The sequence below is a fragment of the Dermochelys coriacea genome, chromosome 5, assembly GCF_009764565.3.
Source record: "Dermochelys coriacea isolate rDerCor1 chromosome 5, rDerCor1.pri.v4, whole genome shotgun sequence".
Classification (NCBI taxonomy): Eukaryota; Metazoa; Chordata; order Testudines; family Dermochelyidae; genus Dermochelys; species Dermochelys coriacea.
The window spans coordinates 84520126-84545824 of record NC_050072.1 but is presented as its reverse complement, the minus strand read 5'-3'; the positions used below and the strand labels follow the sequence as shown (position 1 = coordinate 84545824).

Sequence of the window (25699 nt, the reverse complement as noted above, 5' to 3'; positions counted from 1 at the left end):
GATTTCAGTAAGGCATTTGATACTGTGCCACATGGGGACTTAGTTAAATTGGAGAAGATGGGGATCAACATGATCAAAAGGTGGATAAGGAATTGGTTAAAGGGGAGACTGCAACGGGTCCTACTGAAAGGCAAACTGTCAGGTTGGAGGGAGGTTACCAATGGAGTTCCTCAGGGATCGGTTTTGGGACCAATCTTATTTAATCTTTTTATTACTGACCTTGGCACAAAAAGTGGGAGTGTGCTAATAAAGTTTGCAGATGATACAAAGCTGGGAGGTATTGCCAATTCGGAGAAGGATCGGGATATTATACAGGAGGATCTGGATGACCTTGTAAACTGGAGTAATAGTAATAGGATGAAATTTAATAGTGAGAAGTGTAAGGTTATGCATTTAGGGATTAACAACAAGAATTTTAGTTATAAATTGGGGACACATCAATTAGAAGTAACAGAAGAGGAGAAGGACCTTGGAGTATTGGTTGATCATAGGATGACTATGATCTGCCAATGTGATATGGCTGTGAAAAAAGCTAATGCGGTTTTGGGATGCATCAGGAGAGGCATTTCCAGTAGGGATAAGGAGGTTTAGTACCATTATACAAGGCACTGGTGAGACCTCACCTAGAATACTGTGTGCAGTTCTGGTCTCCCATGTTTAAAAAGGATGAATTCAAACTGGAGCAGGTACAGAGAAGGGCTACTAGGATGATCCGAGGAATGGAAAACTTGTCTTATGAAAGGAGACTCAAGGAGCTTGGCTTGTTTAGCCTAACTAAAAGAAGGTTGAGGGGAGATATGATTGCTCTCTATAAATATATCAGAGGGATAAATACAGAGGAGGGAGAGGAATTATTTAAGCTCAGCACCAATGTGGACACAAGAACAAATGGGTATAAACTGGCCACCAGGAAGTTTAGACTTGAAATCAGACGAAGGTTTTTAACCATCAGAGGAGTGAAGTTTTGGAATAGCCTTCCAAGGGAAGCAGTGGGGGCAAAAGATCTATCTGGTTTTAAGATTCTACTTGATAAGTTTATGGAGAAGATGGTATAATGGGATTTTGGTAAGTAATTGATCTTTAAATATTCAGGGTAAATAGGTCTAATCCCCTGAGATGGGATATTAGATGGATGGGATCTGAGTTACCCAGGAAAGAATTTTCTGTAGTATCTGGCTGGTGAATCTTGCCCATATGCTCAGGGTTTAGCTGATCGCCATATCTGGGGTCGGGAAGGAATTTTCCTCCAGGGCAGATTGGAGAGGCCCTGGAGGTTTTTCGCCTTCCTCTGTAGCATGGGGCATGGTTGACTTGAGGGAGGCTTCTCTGCTCCTTGAAGTCTTTAAACCATGATTTAAGGACTTCAATAGCTCAGACATAGGTGAGGTTTTTCATAGGAGTGGGTGGGTGAGATTCTGTGGCCTGCGCTGTGCAGGAGGTCGGACTAGATGATCAGAATGGTCCCTTCTGACCTTAGTATCTATGAATCTATGAGTACCCCCCAAACCCACCCAAGGCTGCCTCCCAGACCTGCCAGGTGGAGAACGGACCTCTGGAGAGTGTACCTTTTTAAATAGTATACATGGCTTAAAAGCAAACTGGTTTAATGATTAATTTGCCCTGGCATTCATGGTCAGTACAGCTACTGGAAAAGTCTGTTAACATGTCTGGGGATGGAGTGGAAATCCTCCAGGGACATCTCCATAAAGCTCTCCTGGATGTACTCCCAAAGCCTTTGCAAAAGGTTTCTGGGCGGGCATCCTTATTCTGTCCACCATGGTAGGATACTTTACCACTCCAGGCCAGTAGCACGTACTTGGGAATCACTGCACAACAAAGCATTGCAGCTTATGTTTGCTGGCATTCAAACAAACATCCGTTCTTTATCTCTCTGTTTTATCCTCAAGAGGGTGGCGATATTCAGGGTCACCTGGTTGAAATAGGGCACTTTTTTTAAGGGGACATTCAGAGGTGCCCATTCCTGATGGGCTGTTTGCCTGTGGCTGAAAATAAATGTTCCCCACTGTTATCCACGCGGTGGGGGGGAGGGGTAAGGGGTTAGCCACGCGGTGGGTGGAGGCAAAATGCGACCTTGTAATGAAAGCACGTGATATGTATGCAATGTTAATAGTAATGTTTACCGTGAAAGAGTGTACCCATTGTTCTATAAAATGTGTCTTTTTAAATACCACTGTCCCTTTTTTTCCTCCACCAGCTGCATGTGTTTCAAGGATCACAGGATCTTCTCCTTCCCAGAGGCTAGCAAAGATTAGAAAGCAAAAAAAAAGCACTCACGATGAAATGTTCTCTGAGCACATGCTGTCCTCCCACAATGACAGAGCACAGGAAAATACATGGAGGCAGACAATATCAAAATGCAGGAAAGCACAAAATGAACGCGAGCAGAGGTGGCGGGCTGAAGAGAGTAAGTGGAGGGCTGAAGATGAAAGGTGGCGGCAGCGTGATGAGAGGAGGCAGGATTCAACGCTGAGGCTGCTGAAGGATCAAACTAATATGCTCCAGCGTATACCTGAGCTGCAGGAAAGGCAACTGGAGCACAGACTGCCATTACAGCCCGTGTAACCAACCACCCTCCTCCCCAAATTCCATAGCTTCCTCACCCAGATGCCCAAGAACGTGGCGGGGGGGCCTCCGGCCACCCAGCCACTCCATCCCAGAGCATTGCTCAAGCTGCAGAAGACTGGCATTCAATAAGTTTTAAAGTGCTGTGTGGCCGTGGCCTTGTCCTTCCCTCCTCCACCACCCCACTCGGTGCTTCCCTCCTCCACCACCCCTCCCGGGCTACCTTGGTAGTTTTCCCCCTATTTGGGTGACAAATTAATAAAGAATGCATGAATGTGAAGCAACAATGACTATTGCCTCTGCAAAGCAGTGATCGAAGGGGGGAGGGGAGGGGAGAGGAGGGTGGTTAACTTACAGGGAAGTAGAGTGAACGGGGGGGCAGTTTCATCAAGAAGAAACAAATAAAAAAAAAACCACACCTTTCACACCGTTGCCTGGCCAGTCATGAAACTGGTTTTCATAGCTTCTCTGATGCACACTCTTGTGCTCTTCTAACCGCCCTGGTGTCTGGCTGCACGTAATCAGCAGCCAGGCAATTTGCTTCAATCTCCCACCCTACCATAAACGTCTCCCCCATTACACTCACAGATATTGTGGAGCACACAGCAAGCAGTAATAACAGTGGGAATATTGGTTTCGCTGAGGTCTAAATGAGTCAGTAAACAACGCCAGTGAACTTTTAAATGCCCAAATGCACATTCTACCACCATTCTGCACTTGGTCAGCCTGTAGTTGAACAGTTCCTGAGTACTGTCCAGGCTGCCTGTCTATGGCTTCATGAGCCCTGGCATTAAGGGGTAGGCTGGGTCCCCAATAATAACTATAGGTATTTCAACATCCCCAACGATTATTTTCTGGTCTGGGAAGAAAGTCCCTTCCTGCAGCTTTTGAAACAGACCAGAGTTCCTGAAGATGCAAGCGTCATGTACCTTTCCTGGCCACTCCATGTTGATGTTGGTGAAACATCCCTTGTGATCCACCAGTGCTTGCAGCACTATCGAAAAGTACCCCTTGCGGTTTATGTACTTGCCGGCTTGGTGCGCCGGTGCCAAGATAGGGATATGGGTTCCATCTATGGCCCCACACAGTTAGGGAATCCCATTGCAGCAAAGCCATCCATTATGACCTGCACATTTCCCAGGGTCACTACCCTTGATATCAGCAGATCTTTGATTGCGTTGGTTATTTGCATCACAGCAGCCCCCACAGTAGATTTGCCCACTCCAAATTGATTCCCGACTGACCGGTAGCTGTCTGGCATTGCAAGCTTCCACAGGGCTATTGCCACTCGCTTCTCAACTGTGAGGGCTGCTCTCATCTTGGTATTCATGCGCTTCAGGGCAGGCGAAAACAAGTCACAAAGCTCCATGAAAGTGCCCTAACGTATGCGAAAGTTTCGCAGCACTGGGAATCATCCTAGATCTGCAACACTATGTGGTCCCAACAGTCTGTGCTTGTTTCCCCGGCCCAGAATCGGCGTTCCATGGCATGAACCTGCCCCATTATAGCACCTGGATGCACACATTGCCAGGGCCCGTGCTTTGAGAGAAGTCTGTGTCCATGTCCTCATCACTCTCGTCACCACGCTGACGTCACCTACTCGCCCGGTTTTGCTTTGGCAGGTTCTGGTGCTGCATATACTGCGGGATAATGCACGTGGTGTTTAATGTGCTCCTAATTGCCAAAGTGATCTGAGTGGGCTCCATGCTTGCTGTGGTATGGCATCTGCATGGAAAAAAGGTGCAGAACGACTGTCTGCCATTACTCTGACGAAGGGAGGGGCGACTGACAACATGGTTTACAGGGTTGGCTTACAGGGAATTAAAAATCAACCAAGGGGGTGGCTTTACATCAAGGAGAAACAAAAACAACTGTCACACAGAACGGCCCCCTCGAGGACTGAACTCAAAACCCTGGGTTTAGCAGGCCAATGCTCAACTCACTGATCTATCCCTCCCCGGTATTCCAGGCAGGACTGTCTCTCCATTAAACTTTTCAAGGTGCCCCGACAGACCTCACCGAAACGATTGTCGGCCGTTGATTTCACAGAAGGAGGGAGAGGAGAGCAAATGAATACAAAACAAATCTGGTCTATTTCTTGTTTTGATCCACTCCATCTTTTACATCTTTGGCTAGCAGCAGACGGTGCAGGAGGACTGCCAGCCATCCTCATCTCTTGGCTGCTCGGCAGAAGATGGTGCAATATGACTTCCGGTGGGACTAAAGAGAACGACCTGGTCCAGTCACTCCTATTTCAGTCCCTGGGCCCATGTCTGCCCAGGCGCTCTGACCGATCTTACCAAGGCGGCCAAGAGTACCTAGGACATGATGACGATGGTTATCAGGCCTATTGCACCATCTGCTGCCACAAGACAATGAGCTGCTGCTGTGTAGCAATGCAGTACTGCGTCTGCCAGCACCCAGGAGACGTACAGTCACAGTGAGCTGAACAGGCTCCATGCTTGCCATGGTATGGCGTCTGCACAGGTAACCCAGGAAAAAAGGCGCAAAACGATTGTCTGCCGTTGCTTTCACAGAGGGAAGGAGGGCCTGACGTACCCAGAACCACCCACAACAATGTTTTTGCCCCACTAGGCATTGGGATCTCAACCCAGAATTCCAATGGGTGGTGGAGATCACGGGAACTGTGGGATAGCTACCCACAGTGCAACACTCTGGAAGTCGACAATTTTTAAAAAACTGACTTCTATAAATTCAACCTAATTTCGTAGCATAGACATACCTTTAGACTCAGTTATAGCTCGCCTGCATATCGGCAAATTCCACATACAAGATATCTCCTCAAAAGTCTTCGAGGAAGTTTTTTAAGTCCCAGAAATCACCACTGAATTAGTCACTCCTGGACACAGGATTGCCAATATATGGTGAGGAAGTCAAGGAATCAAAAGCATCCATAAATGTTCACTAGTAACTATTAGCTAGCTATCACCTTGGTTGGAGAGGCAGACTAGATATGTTGTGACATCAATGAACAAAGTCTGCAGGATTAAGTCTCAAAGGCTGCAATACAACCATCTCGCTCCAGTGGATATGAAATATTCATCAAATTTATAACACAAAGTGATTGCCTGACCACTCAATAGGGCTGACCTGACTAAATGAAATAGCTAAGCCAGCCTTCTGGAGAAATCAAACATATGGTTGACGCCAAGGGAGCTCTCTGCAACCATCGGGATAACCGATACAAGAGTCCATGACTCCCAGGGAGCGACATGAAAGCTCACAAGACAAGACAACATTTTAAGCCTGTAACTATCCTGCCCTTTACATCTTCTGAGTGGAGACAGCAAAAGAACAACTGCCATAATTCTGTTATTTGTTAGTCTCTAAGGTGCCACAAGTACTCCTTTTCTTTTTAAGAAATAAAGAACCAACCTTCACATTGACATTTGTCACAACTAGAACTCTTCCCACCACAAAAAGTCTTAATGTTTCTTGTAGAGGACATTTCATTCTGAATACAGTATTATACAAATAAGACAAGTTTCATCATTACAATTTTAAAATATACAGAAGTCAGACTGCCCTCTTGTGGTCTATTTAGCATTTAATGAAGGAGTTTAAAGTGCATTTCTACTTCAGCCATTTTAAACACACTTCCCAGTATGGCAAATTCCACACCATTGTAAAGTGAAATTTTGAAACATAAAAAGAAAAGGAGTACTTGTGGCACCTTAGAGACTAACAAATTTATTAGAGCATAAGCTTTCGTGAGCTACAGCTCACTTCATCGGATGCATTTGGTGGAAAAAACCACCAAATGCATCCGATGAAGTGAGCTGTAGCTCACAAAAGCTTATGCTCTAATAAATTTGTTAGTCTCTAAGGTGCCACAAGTACTCCTTTTCTTTTTGCGAATACAGACTAACACGGCTGCTACTCTGAAACCTTTGAAACATAAGGAAGTGTCTAAAGAGAAAAAAGTATAGTAAACAATTTACTTGGCAAGTAATTTCTATATACCCTTGCTATTACAGACGTTATGTATTAGAAGGCAGTTGGGTAGCTAGTAGTAATGAAAATAGCTACTTTATTACATCTTTTAAAACACCTGAATATGTCTCAGTCTTGACTGGATTGTGCATATTCCCTCTTTTAGACTCAAACCCATCATCATTTAATTGTACTTATTTGGACTCTAGTTTATCCACATTCTCTCTATGGTGCCCTATGTCAAATTCAGCATTATGACTTGACTAAAGGATCTGTTAGATGGACTATGTGAGAAGCGCCTTTTGTTTAAACACTTGTTTAATTTAATTTTAACAACGATAAGCATCACAGATTATTAGCAATCATACCAAAAAGTCTGTTGTGTGCCAGCCATTCCCTGCATTGAGAAACAGACAGAGTACGTATTTTGGAAATACCCAATATCTCAATATGAAAATCTTTAAAATAAGATGAAATAAAAGCATGTTAGTAACCGAAAGCAAAGTTATACTTACCAAAAGTGCCGTAAAACCCTCTAGGTCCACAAGTGCCAACTCCATACTTCCTCAAAGATGCCTGGGCTGCATTCTTTAGTGAAAACATTACATGAGAAACAACATTTAGCTTATTTCTACAATAATACATTCTGCACAATTCACATTGTCAATTTTACATAATCGTCAACATTGCTATTCTTGTTCCATATAATTTATATAGCCATAGAATCAAATGCAATTAAAATGTTGCACAATAATTTTGTAAACTCATTTGCCAATGACACTTTACTATTTTAATCATTTATTTAGGCTTAGTTTACTGTATAACAATACACCACCTTTGGTACACTGAGGAAAAAAAAAGTACCCAGTAGGTACTAATAATGTAACTTTAAAATCAAGCAACTGTATATGATTCCATACCTATTGAAATATTAGCCGTTTCAGTAGTACTGTTCTAGCTGAAGGACAAATTTATATTTCACAAAAAAGGCAAAGATTACATTCTACCACCACCTCAGAAGTGTATTTACTTTGTCCTTTATTTCCTTCACACAAAGAAACTAACGAAAGATTTTCAAAACCACCTAATGGAATTAGGCACCACTGCAAATCTCACTGAGACAACAGTTGCCTTGAGATGCTTAATTTAATAATAATTTAAACAGTCACCTACTAATTTAAGAACTTTCATTTTGATGACAACCTACAGTAAATGTCACCCTATCTACTTTGGTATTTCACATAAGTAAAATATATTCCTTAAAACTTCAGGAGCATGAACAGAACTAGCTAAACTCTCTCAAAATAAAGTTTTCAAACTGACACCATCCATCAATGACTGAACTATACACAGCTATAAACTAGCTATAGTCTTCTCTGTTTTTATCAATTGGGGAGAGTGCCTCTTCAACACCTGAGGAGAAGGAGGAAGTCACTTCTATCAGATTACTTCCTTTACAGTAAGAAAAGAAATATTAGATTAAATATTAATTGAAAAAATTATTCAGATCTTGCAACAAGATTATATATAATTCTGAATACAACCTTAACAAGTTATAAAAACTGATTTGACTTTGTCATCTTATACAGAAAGCAGTTTGGGGAATGGAATACTCAGGGCCATGAAAAGATCAAAGTTTAAGTACATCGCCTCATTATTTGGCACAATATTCATGGGACAGTAGTAAGCAGTCTCACTGAAGTCTGAGCGTACTGAGAGTAGCAAGCACTATGCCACAAAGAAAGATGTCCATAAACTCCTCTATCCGATACCATTTAGAATCTCAAAATTTGTCACTAAATTTTTCTAGAAGATATTTCCTGAAGTGTTTTTAAACAATTCTCTCTATAGTCTTTATTTTTGGTTACAAAATTTAAACTGTCACATTTTCTAATCCGAAAGAATGACAGGGTAGAAGAGGCTGTTTATTTCTCAAAGAATTCTGTTTGGTTGTGCTAAAATTGCTAGGGCAGGTATAGCCCATATAAAAGCAAGGATAATCAAAGAAGGGGAAAAAAATTAATTATCTACCCAACTTTGGAAGAACTTGCATATAGGGAATTGTCCTTTTCAAACCTATAAATGCCTCAGAATTGAACACAATTATGGATACAATTTTGTCACAGTAAAATTAGGTAAAATTCATGGAACAGTCATGGTAAAAAGTACAAAATCAGTGCATGTTCACTGCAAGGCTGAAGACTGAGCGTGGCCACACAGGGCTGAAGCCTGAGCCCCACCACCTGAGACTGAAGCCCCAGAAGTCACAGACATCTGTTAAAGTCACAGAACCTGTGACCAAATAGTATCTTATTTATAATACACAAACTACAATGATGCATATACTGCCATATTTAAATGTTGATTTAAGTTTTGCCATTTAAATTCCTTGCACCTTCACACTTCCAGTACACACTGGAAATAACTGAGGCATAACACAAAAGTTATTACTATCCATTTATTTCATGCTGTAACCGGATTGTACTCATGTGGTAACACCTCACCCAAGAATACTTATTTAATATTTGCATATGGCTTTGAACATGTCTAAATACAAGTGCTAAATGTTTTTAATTTTGGTAATTCCTATGAGGTAGGTATGTAAAGATCTTTTCTTTACAAATAAAGAAATGTAAGCAGAGGTGAAGTGACTTGCTCACGGTCAAATGATAAGTCATCAGGAAAACCAGGGTTAGGATGTGATGTGGATGAAGACTACTACTATGCTAAGTGTTTGTGAGAGTCATATTTTGAAGTCATCCCCAAATTCAAGGTAAAATGCAATAGCACATTTTTAAAAATCCCTTTGTATATAACTGTGCAATCATATAACTCACCTTCACTCTTTCGTTATCCAGAAGTCCAAGAAAGTTAAATGATGCAAAATTTATACATTCCTTGTTATTCACTATGATTTTATGACTTGGGGGGCTACAAAAATATAAAAACAGTGTTATAGTTAAAGTTAAATATTTGTCAATTTCATAATGGTCAAACAGTACACAGATTTTTTTTTTAAAAACATAGTAAGATATTCATTAAAACATGTTGATTTTTTTTTCCTATTCTGCCACGTTTTCCAAGTCTTCATTTACTCTCAACCTAATGCCATGTCTACACTACCACTTATGTCGGCAAAACCTTATGTTGCATGGCGGGAGGGAAAAGAGAGAGGTTCACAACCTCGAGCGACATAAGTGGTAGTGTGTACAGTGCTAGTCAGCAGGAGAGCTTCTCCCACTGACAGCTACCGCTGCTTGTTGGGGGTGGTTTAATTATGTTGATGGGAGAGCTCTCTCCCCTTGCCATAGAGTGACCACACAAGATCACACACAATGGCACAGCTGCATCAGTAAGGCTGAGGTGATGTAAGTGTTCTATGCAGACGTAGCCTAAATACAATACAAACAGATATACTAACCACAGCATCTTGTCAAATTCCAGTTTGAATAATTACATTCAATTAATTAATCAATCAAGGTGATATATTTAAGTAATGGTTAAAACTTCTCCTTTGTATAATTTGCAAAGTGCATTTGGGATCCTTTGGAATAAGATGATTATATATATAAACAAAAGAAAAGTGGGATTTAAAAGTTTTCCCTCCCACTTCGCTAACAAGAGTTAACTAAAAAATAGTTTCATCATAAAGCAAGATCACCCTTGCAAACACGTATAGAAAAAAGTTATAAAAATAAAAAGGCACCAAGTTTATGCAGACTCAACGCAAGATGCTTTAGAATGCTTGGGAAATCTGACATGCTAGCTTTCATTCTGTTTAATTCATAGAAGTTACAGTAATTCCAGGAACCATTTTTGTTAGGCGTCAGCCAGCCAAAGAATCAGGATTTGGAAATAAAAATCAAGCAATGACGACAAAAAATAGTTGTGCAGACAAAGTTGTCCAGAGCAAAATGTTCGCAAAGTCTAGAACAAGCAGCCTGCAACCAGGAGAATAATGAAATCTTTTACACTGCAAGCATTTTACCAGAAACCTTTACTGAAGGAATGAAAAAATCTGACTATTTAAGAGTTTGCATTAGCACTAGCTAACTCAATTTGACTTGCTTTTCCTAAATTTAAGCATCATGCCAGAAACCCCTAATGTCTAACCTACAGATTAATCAGACCTCGGTGTTCTATACTTTCTAACAGTGATTATAAATGCTAAAAACACTACTAACTCAACATTAAAGTTTTGCTTAATAACAAAGTAACAGGAAGTAAAGTACTAATGTTATGATTGAATACAAAAACATTTCTCCAAGCTTGTCTAAGCAGGGAACAAACAATATTATGTGACCTCTATATAAAATCAAAACCAACCAAGGCAACTCAAATATCAAACATCCTCAGACAGTTGCTTAAAAACTGTTTTCTGACCATAATTCACCAAACAATTTGTAATACATTTTGAATGAGTTATGTTTGGAGAAAGTTTTAAGTTGAACAAACCACAAACAGAAAAAGGCTAAATTTGAATTCACTACAAATTGTAAGAAATGTTTCAGCTTACTGCACACAAGGGTTCATAACTTTGAAAAAACATGGATTCAGTTTTCTTCAAACTTGTTAATTCTGAAGATCAAACTAATGAGAAAAATAGCAAAACAGTTTTGAAAAGTGTTCAATTAACTCGCTGTATGTCCATCTGAAATGGATCTCTAAGCTCCTGGCCATTTAAACATGCCCACAAGTAACCAGACAGGTTAGTAGTCCCATTGAGGTCAAAGGAATTCTCATGTACATACATTTTTCCAAGATCAGGCCTGCTTATTGCAATGATCAGTACATTCCCAGATGCAATTTTTTAAACGCTATTAACTTTGGAAATCAAAGTAATTCCCCATCATTCCCCAGTCCCTCAGGCCCAGTAAAGACATGCAGTGTTCACTGAGAGCTTACCATGGGCAGTCTCAAAACTGTAGCCCTACCTAAGAAAGGTATGGTCAGATTCCCCTCCCTCTCCCCCTCTCATATTTCAGATTAATAAGATTTTGTTCAAGCTTCTAAAGAAGCATTATCCTTGGGCAAAGACCAAACATGGAAAACTTCAGTCCAAATGCAATTGCACTGGAAAGTTATAAGCATATGGAAACAGGATACTGAATTCTGTAAACTACTTTGCAACCTCAGTTATAGCAGGTGCTACAAGATGAAAACTTCACAAAGAAGTGCTAGAATGTGGAGCAGCCTTAAAGCATTAGTGTTTTTTTATGCTCCACAGTTCCTACAGTATCACCTATGGGACCACTAGTTATAATCAGACATTGAGTGGCCCACATTCTTACTTTATATAAAAACAAAGAATTCCAAGTGATGTTCATGGAATCTACATGTGTATTGATTGGATAATGTGTTTTAGGGTCCTAAGACTCCAAATCTGTGCTTGGGGCTTTCACTGATATTTACGGGAGTTGCAGACAAAGGCAAATATTGAATTTCATCTTCAACATAAAAACACAAAGATATATCAAAATTAATAAAATGTTGTTTGTTTTCTTATAAAAGTTAGCATAGAACAAGTACTAATGTCTAGAAAGTTTATTGTGGACTTTTTTGTTTCAGGAATATACTTCATTTTTAGCATTTACGTCCCCAACATTTCATTATTTTTCCCTTAAACATTAAGGTGCATATTTGCTGAATGAGAATTCAATACAATCCTGTCTAAATAGGCTATCTTGCAGATAGTTTCCCTAAAAAGCATAGGCTATTATATTTCATGAATCAGTCAATTCAACATAGATGCTCTTAGAGTGGTCTTTACATAGCTTTTAACAGTAATTAACTTAAAATTGGTTGCTCTTTGTTAGGAAAACGCTTTACATCGCTGGTTTTGCCATCATTAACAACATTAGCTGCTGGAACTTTTGGTTAAGTAACAAATTCATCTGTTTAGGTCAGACAAGAATGTGTAAGACCATTCTATACCTCATGTTCAGTTCACTAAGCGAACTGAACATGAGGTATAGAACAGTCCTACAAAGGAGAATACCTTCACCATAATGTGTAAGTTAGAATAAACCAAGAGTTTTCATTCTACTTTTAGCAGACAATATTTCATACTACTTAAAGTGCTGTCAGCTACATATGCTTCAAATCCACAAGCTATATTAAATATGGCAATAAAGAACCCCCACCACATGCCATTACAATTAAGAGATGCATTACAGGCACTTTTGTGGAAGACTAACATCAAAATCACTGAAGGAAGACTGCTGTTACTGTCAACAGAATACCTGAAACACTAATTTAGCAGGGAACAAGATGGCTCGAACTGCCAATAGGATATGGAAATTTTCACTTGTATATTAATTCTAAGACATGAACTAGGCTGACAGTCCAAGTTACAATCCAATGGCTGTTCAATAGCTTATGGGAAGGTAGCTAGTTGGTGGTCTTAGTGTTACCAGAAAGGTGCCAGGATTCTTCCTCCTCATCCCTTAACTATTAAGTGTAGCAGCCCTGAAAGGCTTTGAAGAGTTTATTTGGGCATTTTTTAACTCAAATGAAAGATTTGCAAATACTGAATATTTTCCTTCACTACATACCCACCAAGATGTTTTGATAGTTTCCCCACACCCTTTCCCAACATCTTTGAAAACAGCTCTGGACAGGGAAAAAGTGACCAAAAGTATCCACATCATAGAAGCCACAATTAAACTTGGCCCTGATATTTTTTATTTATTTATTTTTTTGAAAAAAGCAAAGCTGCTTCCTCTTTGACAAGGCAGAGGCACACTGCTTTCGCATGCTAGCCTGGCAATCACTGTGTTGCTTGTGCCATACTTGTTTCATGAGTGGATGATTTTAAAATTACTAGTGTTGTTAACCTGGCATCTTTCATGAGCACTAAAATATATTTTTATTTTTAAACGCTACCAACCTAAAAGTTAAAACAAAAAATGTACCATTCCTGCAGTACTATGATGTACACTCTAGAAGTGTACTTATGTTTGAAATGCATCTGTGTTGCAACACGTATGGGAATTGTGGATCAGTATCACTCAGAGTTTTTCTGTCTACACAGTTCATTAGTCTGCACCAGGGTGTCACACACTAATTGGCTAGTGCACATTGGTGTAGTCCCATTTCAAATTTGTAGACAAGCCCTAAGATGTTATAGCCAAGATTTCAAATGACTCCACTTTTGAGAGCCCAGCTTGAGATACCTTAAAGTAGTGTAATTTACGAAAATCCTCTCAAAATCAGGTCCCCCTCCAGTTGGAAACCCAAAAACACTAGTTGCTTTTGGAGATTTAGGCCTATAGCTTTACAAAACTTGCTTCATTTTGGTTATTAGTCAAACAGAAAGAGATCCTGAATAAGACACCAAGATGAAGCCCAATTACCTAATAGTTTACTATAGGCAATGAATAAAAGAATCAGATTCTCTATGCTATTGTATCTCCTCAGAAGTTAATTCTGTTTCGACAAAGATATAATGAACTTTGATAGGAGGCTTTAGAATCAGTGACAAACCCAGTCCTGTTATCTTAACATGTAACTCACTCACAAAGATATTCCAGGAACATTAAAATCCTCATATGTTTAAAAACAGAGAAATCTGAAAAGAGATTTATTTTGAAGTTGAACATAAGACTATTTTGTGCTAAATTTACCCTGAAACAATACTGTAGTTGAGAGCTGGATGATCTTTTGATACAGGAGGAACAAGAGGTTCTGGTTGCCACTCTTCAATCAATTCTTCCTTTTCCTGAAAGGATCAGAAGTCAAAGTACCCAATGTTTAGTATCTTTCAAATATGATTTCCATTATAGCAGATTACGGTATGATAAGCAGATGGGTATAGTTCTAGCCAAAAGAACTATATCAACATGTGGCACCCTTCCAAGTCAATGTTGAACTATTACCCCCATATACTATACAGAGGGGCTCTGCACTGCTCAAGGTGACTTTGAATTAAAGAGCTCATGGCATGTTTTGTAAAAGAAGAGGTGTTGACTCAGTGTCCTGGTCAAAATTTTAGCTAAGGCGATTTCTTTCTGATTACCAACTAGCAAAATCACCCTCTAATTTAATATTGGATAAAATATTCCTCACTTCCTGTCCTCAACCATTCTATAGCACTATTTAAACAAACAGCTCTTGCATTAGAGTGCAAAGTGAAGTGACACAACAGAAGTAACAATTACTAATCAATTTATCGCAATCTGCACATTGGGTAATATTGCATAGCATAGCATGTCATGTCATAACTACTAATCCTCGCAACACATGCAAGGTAGGCAAGTGTTCCTGTCCATTTTTCAGATGGAGTAACAGAGGTTGTGTCACTTGCCCAAGGATACATAGTGAATCAGAGTCAGAGCCAACGTTAGATTTCAGGAGTTCCTTAGTTCCACCTATTCCTATGCTCTCTAAACCCTGAGCCACATTGACACTAAGTAGGGCTATGATACAAGTATTAGCTATTAAAGGGATGTTAAGTTTGAAACTACTTTTAACTTACTTTAAAAGACTAAGTAAATTTTTACATACTATGACTACCACTGACAACCTCCACTCTTTGGTTTTATAATTTAAGTAATTCTGTTGCACTGAACAAGCCCCATACATAGAATATGGGAAATTAACTAAGGTTACATTTATTCCTGGATTGATATTGCCAATATATCTTATTATTGTTCTTAGCACCAGTGTAGAAAAGGCTCCAAGAGGGCTTCTGGAACTTTAAGTACCACTTGGTCTAGCCCAGCTAAACAACAACATTTAAAATGTCAGCAGTCACTAGGGCCATGAGTTCTAAAATGTAACACCTCCCTTAACACTGTTGAAGAGTAACGTTTCCTAAGAGTTATTTTCCATGTATAACATCCTATCCTTGCAAAAAGACAAAGAAGTCCAGACACTCCTCATCTATTCACAGATGCAAAAAAGCTTTATGATATTGGATTTTCACATCAGTATTGTAATTAAATGTCAATATAAACTGTAAGGCTAATGGAATATTTAAAAACTATATGACCTACTTACTGATACTTATTACAGGATTACTTTTTAAGAAAATCCATTATTTCAGCAACTTCAATTTTTGTTTGATGATTCTGATGCAGAAAACTCATACTTATATTTAAAGAAAAAATTTCAAAGTCTAAATGACAAATGAAAAAGATTAGAAATTGGAAAGGGAAGTGTATACAATTGTAAGTTTATTCTGATGTGGTTTCAATATTTTCCTTTTATTTAGATGACGAATGATTTTGTTTTTGAACTATGACATATTTGAAGACGAGAACTTCTGTATCAAAATATAAAAGGCCCTATGTTTCAGAAGAGATTTCCTTAAAATTGTTATAAGAAAATGTTTAGATAAAACATTTGATCTTTTATATGTTGTATTTCTTATTGGAACTATGCCCAATGGCCATATGTTTGAAAGGAAATAAAGTGACATGAATGCGTGCAACATTAAGTCTAAAAATTTGTTTAATATTTAGAAATAGCTACAATCATGTTAGAACGTGTGCTTGGCTACTACTGATTGAAAGTTAGTGCGCTCATGAATGTAATTATAGCACATGCATTAGATTTCTTCTCCCCCACCCCCATTTCTTAAACAGTCTGCAAGGAGTTAAGGATTCTCATTAAGTTCCATCAAGTATTTAGCTACTGTTAATGCTGCTAGCCTAGCATGTTGAGGGTGATATGCTATCGTTTTTTTTAAACTAAATATTGTAGTTTTATACTGATCTCTCTGTTCTCTATCAAACCATCAATACAGTTTATTGCTGTGCAGCATTGTCCAGCAATATCCATATTCACCATTATCACATAAAGAGACCTGGGAGATAAGGCCTGAAGAGTAAAGGCAGTGTCATACTGGTGGACAGAAGGGGAATATTTAAAATTTTAACATACAACTATATTGGTTAAAAATCTCAGGAACCCATGACCTGCAGTATGATAGCCTGTTGGTGGTAATACTTCTAGTCTAAGCAGATCCACTAAGGCCTCTCAGCCCCTTATTGACTACTAGTTACCAGTACAGAGGAAGTCATGGGGGCCTCCCCACCATCACTACTTTTTAGAATATAATGGCTCTGAGTACCAGGTGAAGTAGGTACTAAGAAAGAGAAAAATGAAGTACTGATGTTTAATTCTGATACTTACACATGCTTAACTTACGTACATGTTTAGTCCAACTGGAGTCAATGGGACTGCTAGAGTTAAGCAAGAGTACAACTGTTTGCAGGAATAAGTTTAAAAGTTTAACAGAATTTTATCCCCCCCAATGTATAAAGTTCTCAATCCTTTCTTAAACTTGCTAATACCTAAAGTGTTAGGTGCAGTATTTTATGCTGACATTCTATTTCCAGACTGATGATTTAGCAATTGCTTACCAGGACAACAAAATTCAGAATGAATTTCAAATTTCTCCAACAGATTTAAAAAAAAAAAACAAAAAACAACAACAACACACCAACAACCACCACCACCTGAAGTTTCCATTGTTAAAACAAATCCATTCACAAAGTAGAGCTGATACCAATTTCATCTCTCTAGAAATTTAACAATTAATCCAATTCCTTCAAATTTCTGATTTACAACTTTCTAAAAATTAAGTTTTCCTCTAATTGGTGTAATATTTATGATCAATCATTTTTCCTGCCCAAAACAAAAACACATATTGAAAGATCTTACTCCATTTTGAAATCACTAGAAATATCACCTTATCACAGTGGTTTCAATTTGTGAGATGACCACACCACACTGAGTGTCATAACAGACAAATGTATTAGTATTATAAATTGTTGCTATAATCTGCATATTGGGAAGAATATTACAATATACCTTAGGTGTGAGGTCAGATCGTTCTTGAAGTTTATAGGTTTTAGAGAAAAGAAGTCTGATTATCCATAGTATTAGAATTCCTTCCAAAATAAGATGGTAAGCAGGAGCCTAGAAATTAAAAAAAATAAAAAATAAATAAAAAGTCCATATAAGTTTTAATCAGCTGGTATTTTTCCTTTCCATTATTAGATTTCTAATAAATTGCCTTGCATCAACTAGAACTGTTCATACATACCTCCTTTATTTAAGAAGAGAGAAGAGAGAAGAGCTTTTTTATGAAAGTTCATGGCTTTGCAGATCCTGCCTACTCACTGTTAAAGTGAACAGGTATGCCTTATCCTATGTGTTAGTAGAAGACATAATAAGCTGCTCTCAAAGTCGTTATGTTAGGCAGTTTCAGTTCTAGAAAGGTGCATTGGAGGATTAGCAAGTACACTGCAGGTTAGCCTAAATTACACTAGCAAAGATGTGGATAGGGAGTTTGTATGGAAGTGAACAGCATACTTTATTGGCTCAGGGTCACTTTTAACTGCATTAAATTCATACTTAAAAAGTTACAGACTCACTGCTAGACAGACTACATTTGATTAAATCTTCAGCCAAATTAATAGAAACTGCATAAGACTAAACCCTGCCCACATAAGGAACAAGTTCATGCTAGACATAAACCTAATTCTAAAACATATCAACGCTTGATAGCTCTTTCAGAACATGGATTTAGCTATGTTTAGCTGATGTTGTGAAGGCCAAGACTATAATAGGGTTCAAAAAGAACTAGATAAATTCATGGAGGATAGGTCCATCAATGGTTCTTAGCCAGGATGGGCAGGGATGGCATCCCTAGCCGCTGTTTGCCAGAAGCTGGGAATGGGCAACAAGGGATCAATCGCTTGATGATGACCTGTTCTGTTTATTCCCTCTGAAGCACCTAGCATTGGTCACGGTCAGAAGACAGGATAGTGGGCTAGATGGACCTGTAGTCTGACCCAGTATAGCTGTTCTTATGTTCTATTCTATTTTAACAAGGGTCCAGTATGCAAAATGGACAGTAGTTATTTTTCAAGAACCTGATAGAGACAACTTTCTACCCACTCCATATAGGAATAAAACTGTAAGAAGCTATTTCCAAAAACAGTTTAGTATTTTGCAGTTTAGTATTTTGTTAGTATAGGGCCTACAGAAATGGAGGAAGTAGAATGTAAATGCACTGAGAAACAAAAGTAGTAACAATTACCAATACAGATATTTTGATAGCCACCATAAATGTGGTAATAAGGACATATGCAATGCATCATTTCACGTGATGCTAGAAGTTGGCATATGAAGAGCATTTTTCATTTAACCAACATGAAAACTAAGGCACAAATTTCCCTGAGGTCACACATTAGTAGAAGAATTGGAGAGGTTTTGGAGAAGAGTTTACAGCTCCATATTTAACCTGCAACACTCCTGTTCAGTTCCACCGTGGTAATAACTAGGGCCCTACCAAATTCACAGCCATGAAAAACATGTCACCAACCATGAAATCTGGTCTTGTGTGCTTATACCCCATACTATACAGATTTCACGGGGAGACCAGCATTTCTCAAACTGGAGACCCAAAAGGGAGTTGCAGGGGAGGGGGTCACAAGGTTATTTTGGAGGGGGTCACAATATTGCCATACTTTCTTCTGCGCTGACTTCAGAGCTGGGCATCCAGAGAGCGGCAGCTGTTGGCCAGGCACCAAGCTCTAAAGGCAGCGCTCTGCCAGCAGCAATGCAGAAGTAAAGGTGGCATGATACGGTATTGCCACCCTTACTTCTGCGCTGCTGCCTGCTGTGCTTAACCTTCAGTCAACAGCTGCCACTCTCCGGCTGCCCAGCTCTGAAAGCAGCAGTGCAGAAGTAAGGGTGGCAATACCATACCATGCCATCCTTACTTCTGTGCTGCTGCTGGCTCTGCCTTCAGAGCTAGGAGAGCTGGGCTCCAGGCCAGCAGCCACCGCTCTCCAGCTGCTCAGCTTGGAAGGCAGCACCCCACCTGCAGTGCAGAAGTAAGGGTAGCAGTACCACAACAACCTTGCAACCCCCAACTCCTTTTTGGGTCAGGATCCCTACAATTGCAACACTGAAATTTCAGATTTAAATAGCTGAAATCATGAAATTCACAATTTTTAAAATCCTATGACTGTGAAATTGATCAAAATGGACCAGGAATTTGGTAGGGCCCTAGTAATAATGGTAGAAGTGATATAGTAGACAGGCACCCAGAGCCACCAGAATTTAGTAACTTTAGCATACAATTCCCAGTTTATTGCTGATTTAAACTAGAATTTGCTCTAAACAATCCAGTGGCTACCAAAGCCGTTCTACTGTGATCACCAGAGGAGAGGAATTGGTGGCATCAGTTAGATAATTTCAACATTAGATCATTTGGGGGAAATTAAAAGAGTATAGATAGTGACTCTCTGGCCTTGTTGTCATAGTACCATTGTGAGACCTCATGGTCTCCTTCTTTTGGGTTAGCACAAACAGGCAGAGTACCAGGAATGATACAGCCATAAGATTATAGTAGTAGTAACAGCAGAATATGTTATGTAAGAGGAGACAGAGGCAGCTCCCCTCCGGGTACTGTTGACTCCTGACACTTTTGCTTTCCCCCCAGGCAAGAAGCATCCCTGACTACACTTACTGGGGGATCCACGAGCAGTGAGCGATGCATCGGCAGCTGATTTAGCAGGTCTAGCGAAGACCCGCTAAATCGACCGTAGATTGCTCTCCTGTCAATTCCTGTACTCCACCAGATCGAAAAGAGTAGGGGGAGTCGACGGGAGAGCATCTCCAGTCAACATCATGTAGCATGGACCCCGCAGTAAGTATATCTAAGCGATGTCAATTGAGTTACACTATTCATGTAACTCAAATTGTGTAGCTTAGATCAAATTTCCCCTGCAGTGTAGACACGGTCTTAGTAAACATGCAACTAAGGAGAGAAGAATTCTGAAGATACTCTTTCATTGCTCAACGTCCCTATTAGCAGTTAGCTCTGAAAGTGATCAAATGAAACCCAAAATCCACTAGCCAAGGGGTAGGTTGTACTACCCAAACAATTACTTAACTTATTCTGGCACACTCACCAACAAAGTGCTGACTGAAAGAATTGTAGATTCAAGAAAATAGCAACTTTATACTGAATTAAGATTGAGAGACCCTGAAGCAAGCTCCGATTTTAACACATACTGCAGCCTTGAGGGCTCAGCTGAGTGCTAGTTCATCATTTAGCAGTCAGGCATTCCATCCTCTGACTTTACCACCTCAACCAAGCTTCACAATTATCATTGCTGTGTACAGTATTAAATTGTTTGTTCAAAACTTTAAAAATTGTTTAAAATATAGTCTTCTCCGGCAAAAAAAAAGTTTCCCTAGAACCTAAACCCACCCTAATTACATTAATTCTTATGGGGAATTTAGATTTACTTAACATAGTTTTGCTTAAAGTAGCATTTTTCAGGAACATAACTACAACATTAAGCGAGAAATTACATTGCCAGTTATGTGCATTGTGTACAGTATCTTTCCACTTGTAATCTACTGGTCTTTAAGAACCATGTTAAATGATCAAGATGTAGCAACAATTGGGGGAAAAAAAGAGACGAACCAAAAATGCCATTAATGTTAGATTTCAGAGTAGCAGCCGTGTTAGTCTGTATTCGCAAAAAGAAAAGGAGTACTTGCGGCACCTTAGAGACTAACAAATTTATTTGAACATAAGCTTTCGTGAGCTACAGCTCACTTCATCGGATGCATTCAGTGGAAAATACAGTGGGGAGATTTATATACATAGAGAACATGAAACAAAGAGTGTTACCATACACACTGTAACAAGAGTGATCACTTAAGATGAGCTATTACCAGCAGGAGAGCGGGGGTGGGGGTGGGGGGAAGGAAGAGAACCTTTTGTAGTGATAATCAAGGTGGGCCATTTCCAGCAGTTGACAAGAACATCTGAGGAACAGTGGGGGGGTGCGGGTGGAGAGGGGAAATAGTTTTACTTTGTATAATGACCCATCTACTCCCAGTCTCTATTCAAGCTAAGTTAATTGTATCCAGTTTGCAAATTAATTCCAATTCAGCTGTCTTTCACAGGACTCTGTTTCTGAAGTTTTTTTGTTGAAGAATTGCCACTTTTAGATCTGTAATCGAGTGACCAAAGAGACTGAAGTGTTCTCTGACTGGTTTTTGAACGTTATAATTGTTGACGTCTGATTTGTGCCCATTTATTCTTTTACATAGAGACTGTCCAGTTTGACCATTGTACGTGGCAGAGGGGCATTGCTGGCACATGATGGCATACATCACATTGGTAGATGTGCAGGTGAATGAGCCTCTGATAGTGTGGCCGATTTGATTAGGCCCAAGCATTCTTGGAACTACAATACCCACCTGCTGAAGTGAAGAAACAGATTGACAGAGCCAGAAGAGTACCCAGAATTTACCTACTACAGGACAGGCCCAACAAAGAAAATAACAGAATGTCACTAGCCATCACCTTCAGTCCCCAACTAAAACCTCTCCAGTGCATCATTAGGGATCTACAACCTATCCTGAAGGACGGGCCATCGCTCTCTCAGATCTTGGGAGACAGGCCAGTCCTTGCTTACAGACAGCCCCCCACTCTGAAGCAAATACTCACCAGCAACCACACACCACACAACAGAACCACTAACCCAGGAACCTATCCTTGCAACAAAGCCCGTTGCCAACTGTGTCCACATATCTATTCAGGGGACACCATCATAGGGCCTAATCACATCAGCCATATGCATCCAATAAGTGAGCTGTAGCTCACGAAAGCTTATGCTCAAATAAATTTGTTAGTCTCTAAGGTGCCACAAGTACTTCTTTTATTAATGTTAGAGTTGCTGCTTCTTCTGTGAGCAGTACTTTTCATTGCCTGACCTGCTAGGTAACTCAAACAAGATTCCATTACATGCAAGTAGGTCACCACCTGGATTGTAAGTGGGATAGAAGAGATTAGAGCAACACCTTTACCTATGAAGTGGTAACCAGGTCATCAGTTTGTTTCTAACATAGAAATGCCTGTTTCTAACAATCTGGAAATAATTGCCCATTTATCCATTATCATAAAATGACAATAGGGTCCCTCTTAAGGGAAAATCAATTCAGTTTGAATTCATAAATCTTTGCCTTTCAATAACAGTACTAAGGTGTAAACTAAAGTCTCCTCTTATTGCCTCCACTCTTACCAAAATGATAGCTTTCGACTCAGAAAATAAATGTGGCAAAAACAGTGTGTACCAAAATATAGCATAGAGTTTAACAGAAATAATATCACAATAAGGAACAAACTGCCTCCAAGTCAGAAGTGGCCCATAATGATGACTAGCACATGGCATAAATTCTCAAGGTGAATGTGAAGCCCCACCACAGATGGATACTAGATTTACCTTGAGAGACACAAATGTCACCATACTTTAACTTTGACAAGACATGCACAGCATATGCCAATATAGGAACTGCTATTCCGGACCAGACCCAATGTCCATCTAGTCCAGTGTCCTGTCTCTGACAGTGCTTGGTACCAGATGCTTCAGAGAAAGGTGCAAGAACCTCACAATAATCAGACATGAAGTAATCTACCCCCCACATTAGGTCTCATTCTAGTCTCTAATAGTTGGAAGTTGGTTCATACATGATGCATAAGGTTTAATACCCCTTCCAAAACTTGATGATAAATTATGACAGCTTTGGATTCCCAGGAGTCATATAAATGTCCAATCTCTTTTTGAATCTTTTTTTTTTTTTTTTTTTAATTCTTGGCCTCAATGACTTCCTGTGGCAGCAAGTTCCACAGTCAAATGACAGGTCACGTAAAAAACTAAGTCCTTTTATCAATTGCAAATTTCCCACTTTTTAAGTTGGCCAAACATCCCTTTGTACTTAGATTAAGTCACAGGAAGACCCTCCTGCTCTACTGTCACTACTGCATTTGTTATTTTCTATACTGTGATCCCCTCCCCTCCTCTGCAAGGGCAGCAATCCCACTTCCTCACATCCTGAGTTTCTCCAGGCCACGAAGTCATTCTCCTTTCTCGTCTCTGAGCCCCACTCAGGTCTGAGGGAAGTGACCAGTGCTGCCTGCTCCAGTGCTCTTATCACAGAGGTCGGCAAACTACGGCCCGGCCCGCGGGACCCTCCTGCCCAGCCCCGCCCCCACAGCCCCAGCTCACTGCACAGCTGGCGCAATGCTCCGGGCGGCGGGGCTGCGAGCTCCTGGGGCAGCGCAGCTGCAGAGCCCGGCCTGACCCGGTGCTCTGCCCTGCGCGTGGCTGGCTCCAGCGGGGCGGAGCGGCTGTAGCACCGCCAGCCATCGGTGCTCCAGGCAGCGCGGTAAGGGGGCAGAGAGCGGGGGGGGGGGGGGGTTTGGATAGAGGGCAGGGGTGTGGATGGGGTAGGGGGTGTCAGGAAGGAGGAGGGGTTGGATGGGGGAGGGGTCCCGGGGGCAGTCAGGAAGGAGGAGGGGTTGGATGGGGGAGGGGTCCCGGGGGCAGTCAGGGGGTGGTGGATGGGGCAGGGATCTTGGGGGGGGGGGGGGGAGAATCATCAGGGGGAGGGGGGATTGGATAGGGGCTGGGCTGTTTGGGGAAGCACAGCCCCTCCCCCCCACCGGCCCTTCATACAGTTTTGGAAACCCGCCTGGCCCTCAGGCCAAAATGTTTGCCCGTCCCTGCCTCATCATCAGCTCTATCGTACCCTGCCGCACCGACTCACTGCCCCGCTCCCTGGGCGGCCCGTACAGCCTGGTGCTTGGCTCCCGCTGGAATCACCAAGGCCATAAGGTCCCCCGAGAGCTGGTGTCACCAGGCGGGACCGTCACCCAGCGCCCCGCTCCCTCAGGTTGAGCTCACAGCCCCGGCGCTCGGCGGCCCCGCTGAAGGAGAGGAGGGGGTGGGGGAGGGGGATGCCGGACCCGGCTCGAGCGAGGCGGGGGGGGAGGGGAAGACTCACCTCATAGAACGCCTGCACCATCTCCACCAGCACCCACTGCTGCCCCATCCCTGCCGCAGCCGCCATCGCTTCCGGGCCCCTGGGCGCGCACTGACGTCAGCCGGCGTGGCCCGGAGAGAGCGAGCGGCTGATACGTCACCAGGCCGTGGCCACGCCCCTCCCCGCCCCAGCGGCGGGATTCAGGGCTTCCTCTCACGGCTGCGGAGCGCGTCGAGCAGAACAGGGGGCGGGCGTGGCTGGCTTGGCCGGGGCCGCGAAGCGTTTGTTAATCAGCGACTCCCTGCGCTGGGGAGCATCCCACGGGCGCGAATGATCGTGGGCTCAGTGCATAAGGGGCAGGTTGTCAAAGCCCCGAGTTAGCAGGGAGGTCAGGGAGGCGGATGGGTTGGAAGCCTGTGATGAATAGTGCCTGGAAACGCCTCCAGGAAACACGCGTTATTATTAATTACAAAGAGAAGGGCACAAAATACCTGGCCGTTTTTGCTAACCTGTACTAGACATTGGCCCAGGTTCACACAGGCTATATTCCAGCTGGGACACAGGGTCTGAGAGGGGGAAAGTTGGGGTGTGGGTGTAAATAGTTTTCCCGTCTATAAGGACAGTATTTTCCTCTTTTGGAATAGGTGAATATACACTGTGTACACTTGTCTTGTTTTCACTTAGTACATTGTTTTAAGCATTACAAATCGTAATACACCTCTTTTTAACTTCCATGTCCTTGGGACTGTTGATTTATACAGTAATTATAAGTTTCAGAGTAGCAGCCGTGTTAGTCTGGATTCGCAAAAAGAAAAGGAGTACTTGTGGCACCTTAGAGACTAACAAACTTATTAGAGCATAAGCTTTCGTGATCCGATGAAGTGAGCTGTAGCTCACGAAAGCTTATGCTCTAATAAATTTGTTAGTCTCTAAGGTGCCACAAGTACTCCTTTTCTTTTTAGTAATTATAAGGAATCATACAGCAGGAGAAATTTAGTTTAACATTGGTTTGCCCCTTACTTTGATTTAATGGTGTCTTACGCTTGACAGAAGCAGAAGTGGATAATCAAGCTCAACCTAAAACTATGCCAAACACAGAATTCCAACTTCTGCTGTAGATCATGAAAGGATAGTGTACAGGGGAGAGATACTGAGCAGAGATAAGGAAAATATTAAGCACTGAAAGAACAACTTTACACATTCCCTGATCCAGAACTGGAGGAAAGCGAGAGTCATGCTTAAGTAACCTTTCCAGGATGAAAATATAAAATATGCTAATCTCGGGATCATTGGAGAAGAATAAATGTACTTGTTTTTGCACACTGACCCCGTTAAAGTTGCTTGACAACACCACACC

General features: G+C 41.1%; 1 protein-coding gene across 3 annotated transcripts in view; it reads right to left on the bottom strand.

The window, feature by feature from the left end:
* The window catches only part of SPTLC1 (serine palmitoyltransferase long chain base subunit 1), a 54387-nt gene extending 29829 nt beyond the window's left edge, over window positions 1-24558 (bottom strand). Inside the window, exons 1-5 of one of the 3 annotated variants that reach the window (XM_038402460.2) lie at window positions 24364-24558; window positions 17356-17463; window positions 14163-14257; window positions 9375-9468; window positions 7053-7125 (exon numbers count right to left, since the gene is read on the bottom strand). In XM_038402460.2, coding sequence (XP_038258388.1) covers window positions 7053-7125; window positions 9375-9468; window positions 14163-14257; window positions 17356-17463; window positions 24364-24429 — 436 coding nt within the window. In that variant the 5' untranslated portion in view covers window positions 24430-24558. Of the gene's footprint in view, window positions 1-7052; window positions 7126-9374; window positions 9469-14162; window positions 14258-17355; window positions 17464-24363 lie in introns of those variants that run through there. The other 2 variants (XM_043514598.1, XM_043514599.1) reach the window with 2 other exon arrangements.
* Window positions 24559-25699: the final 1141 nt, after the last annotated feature.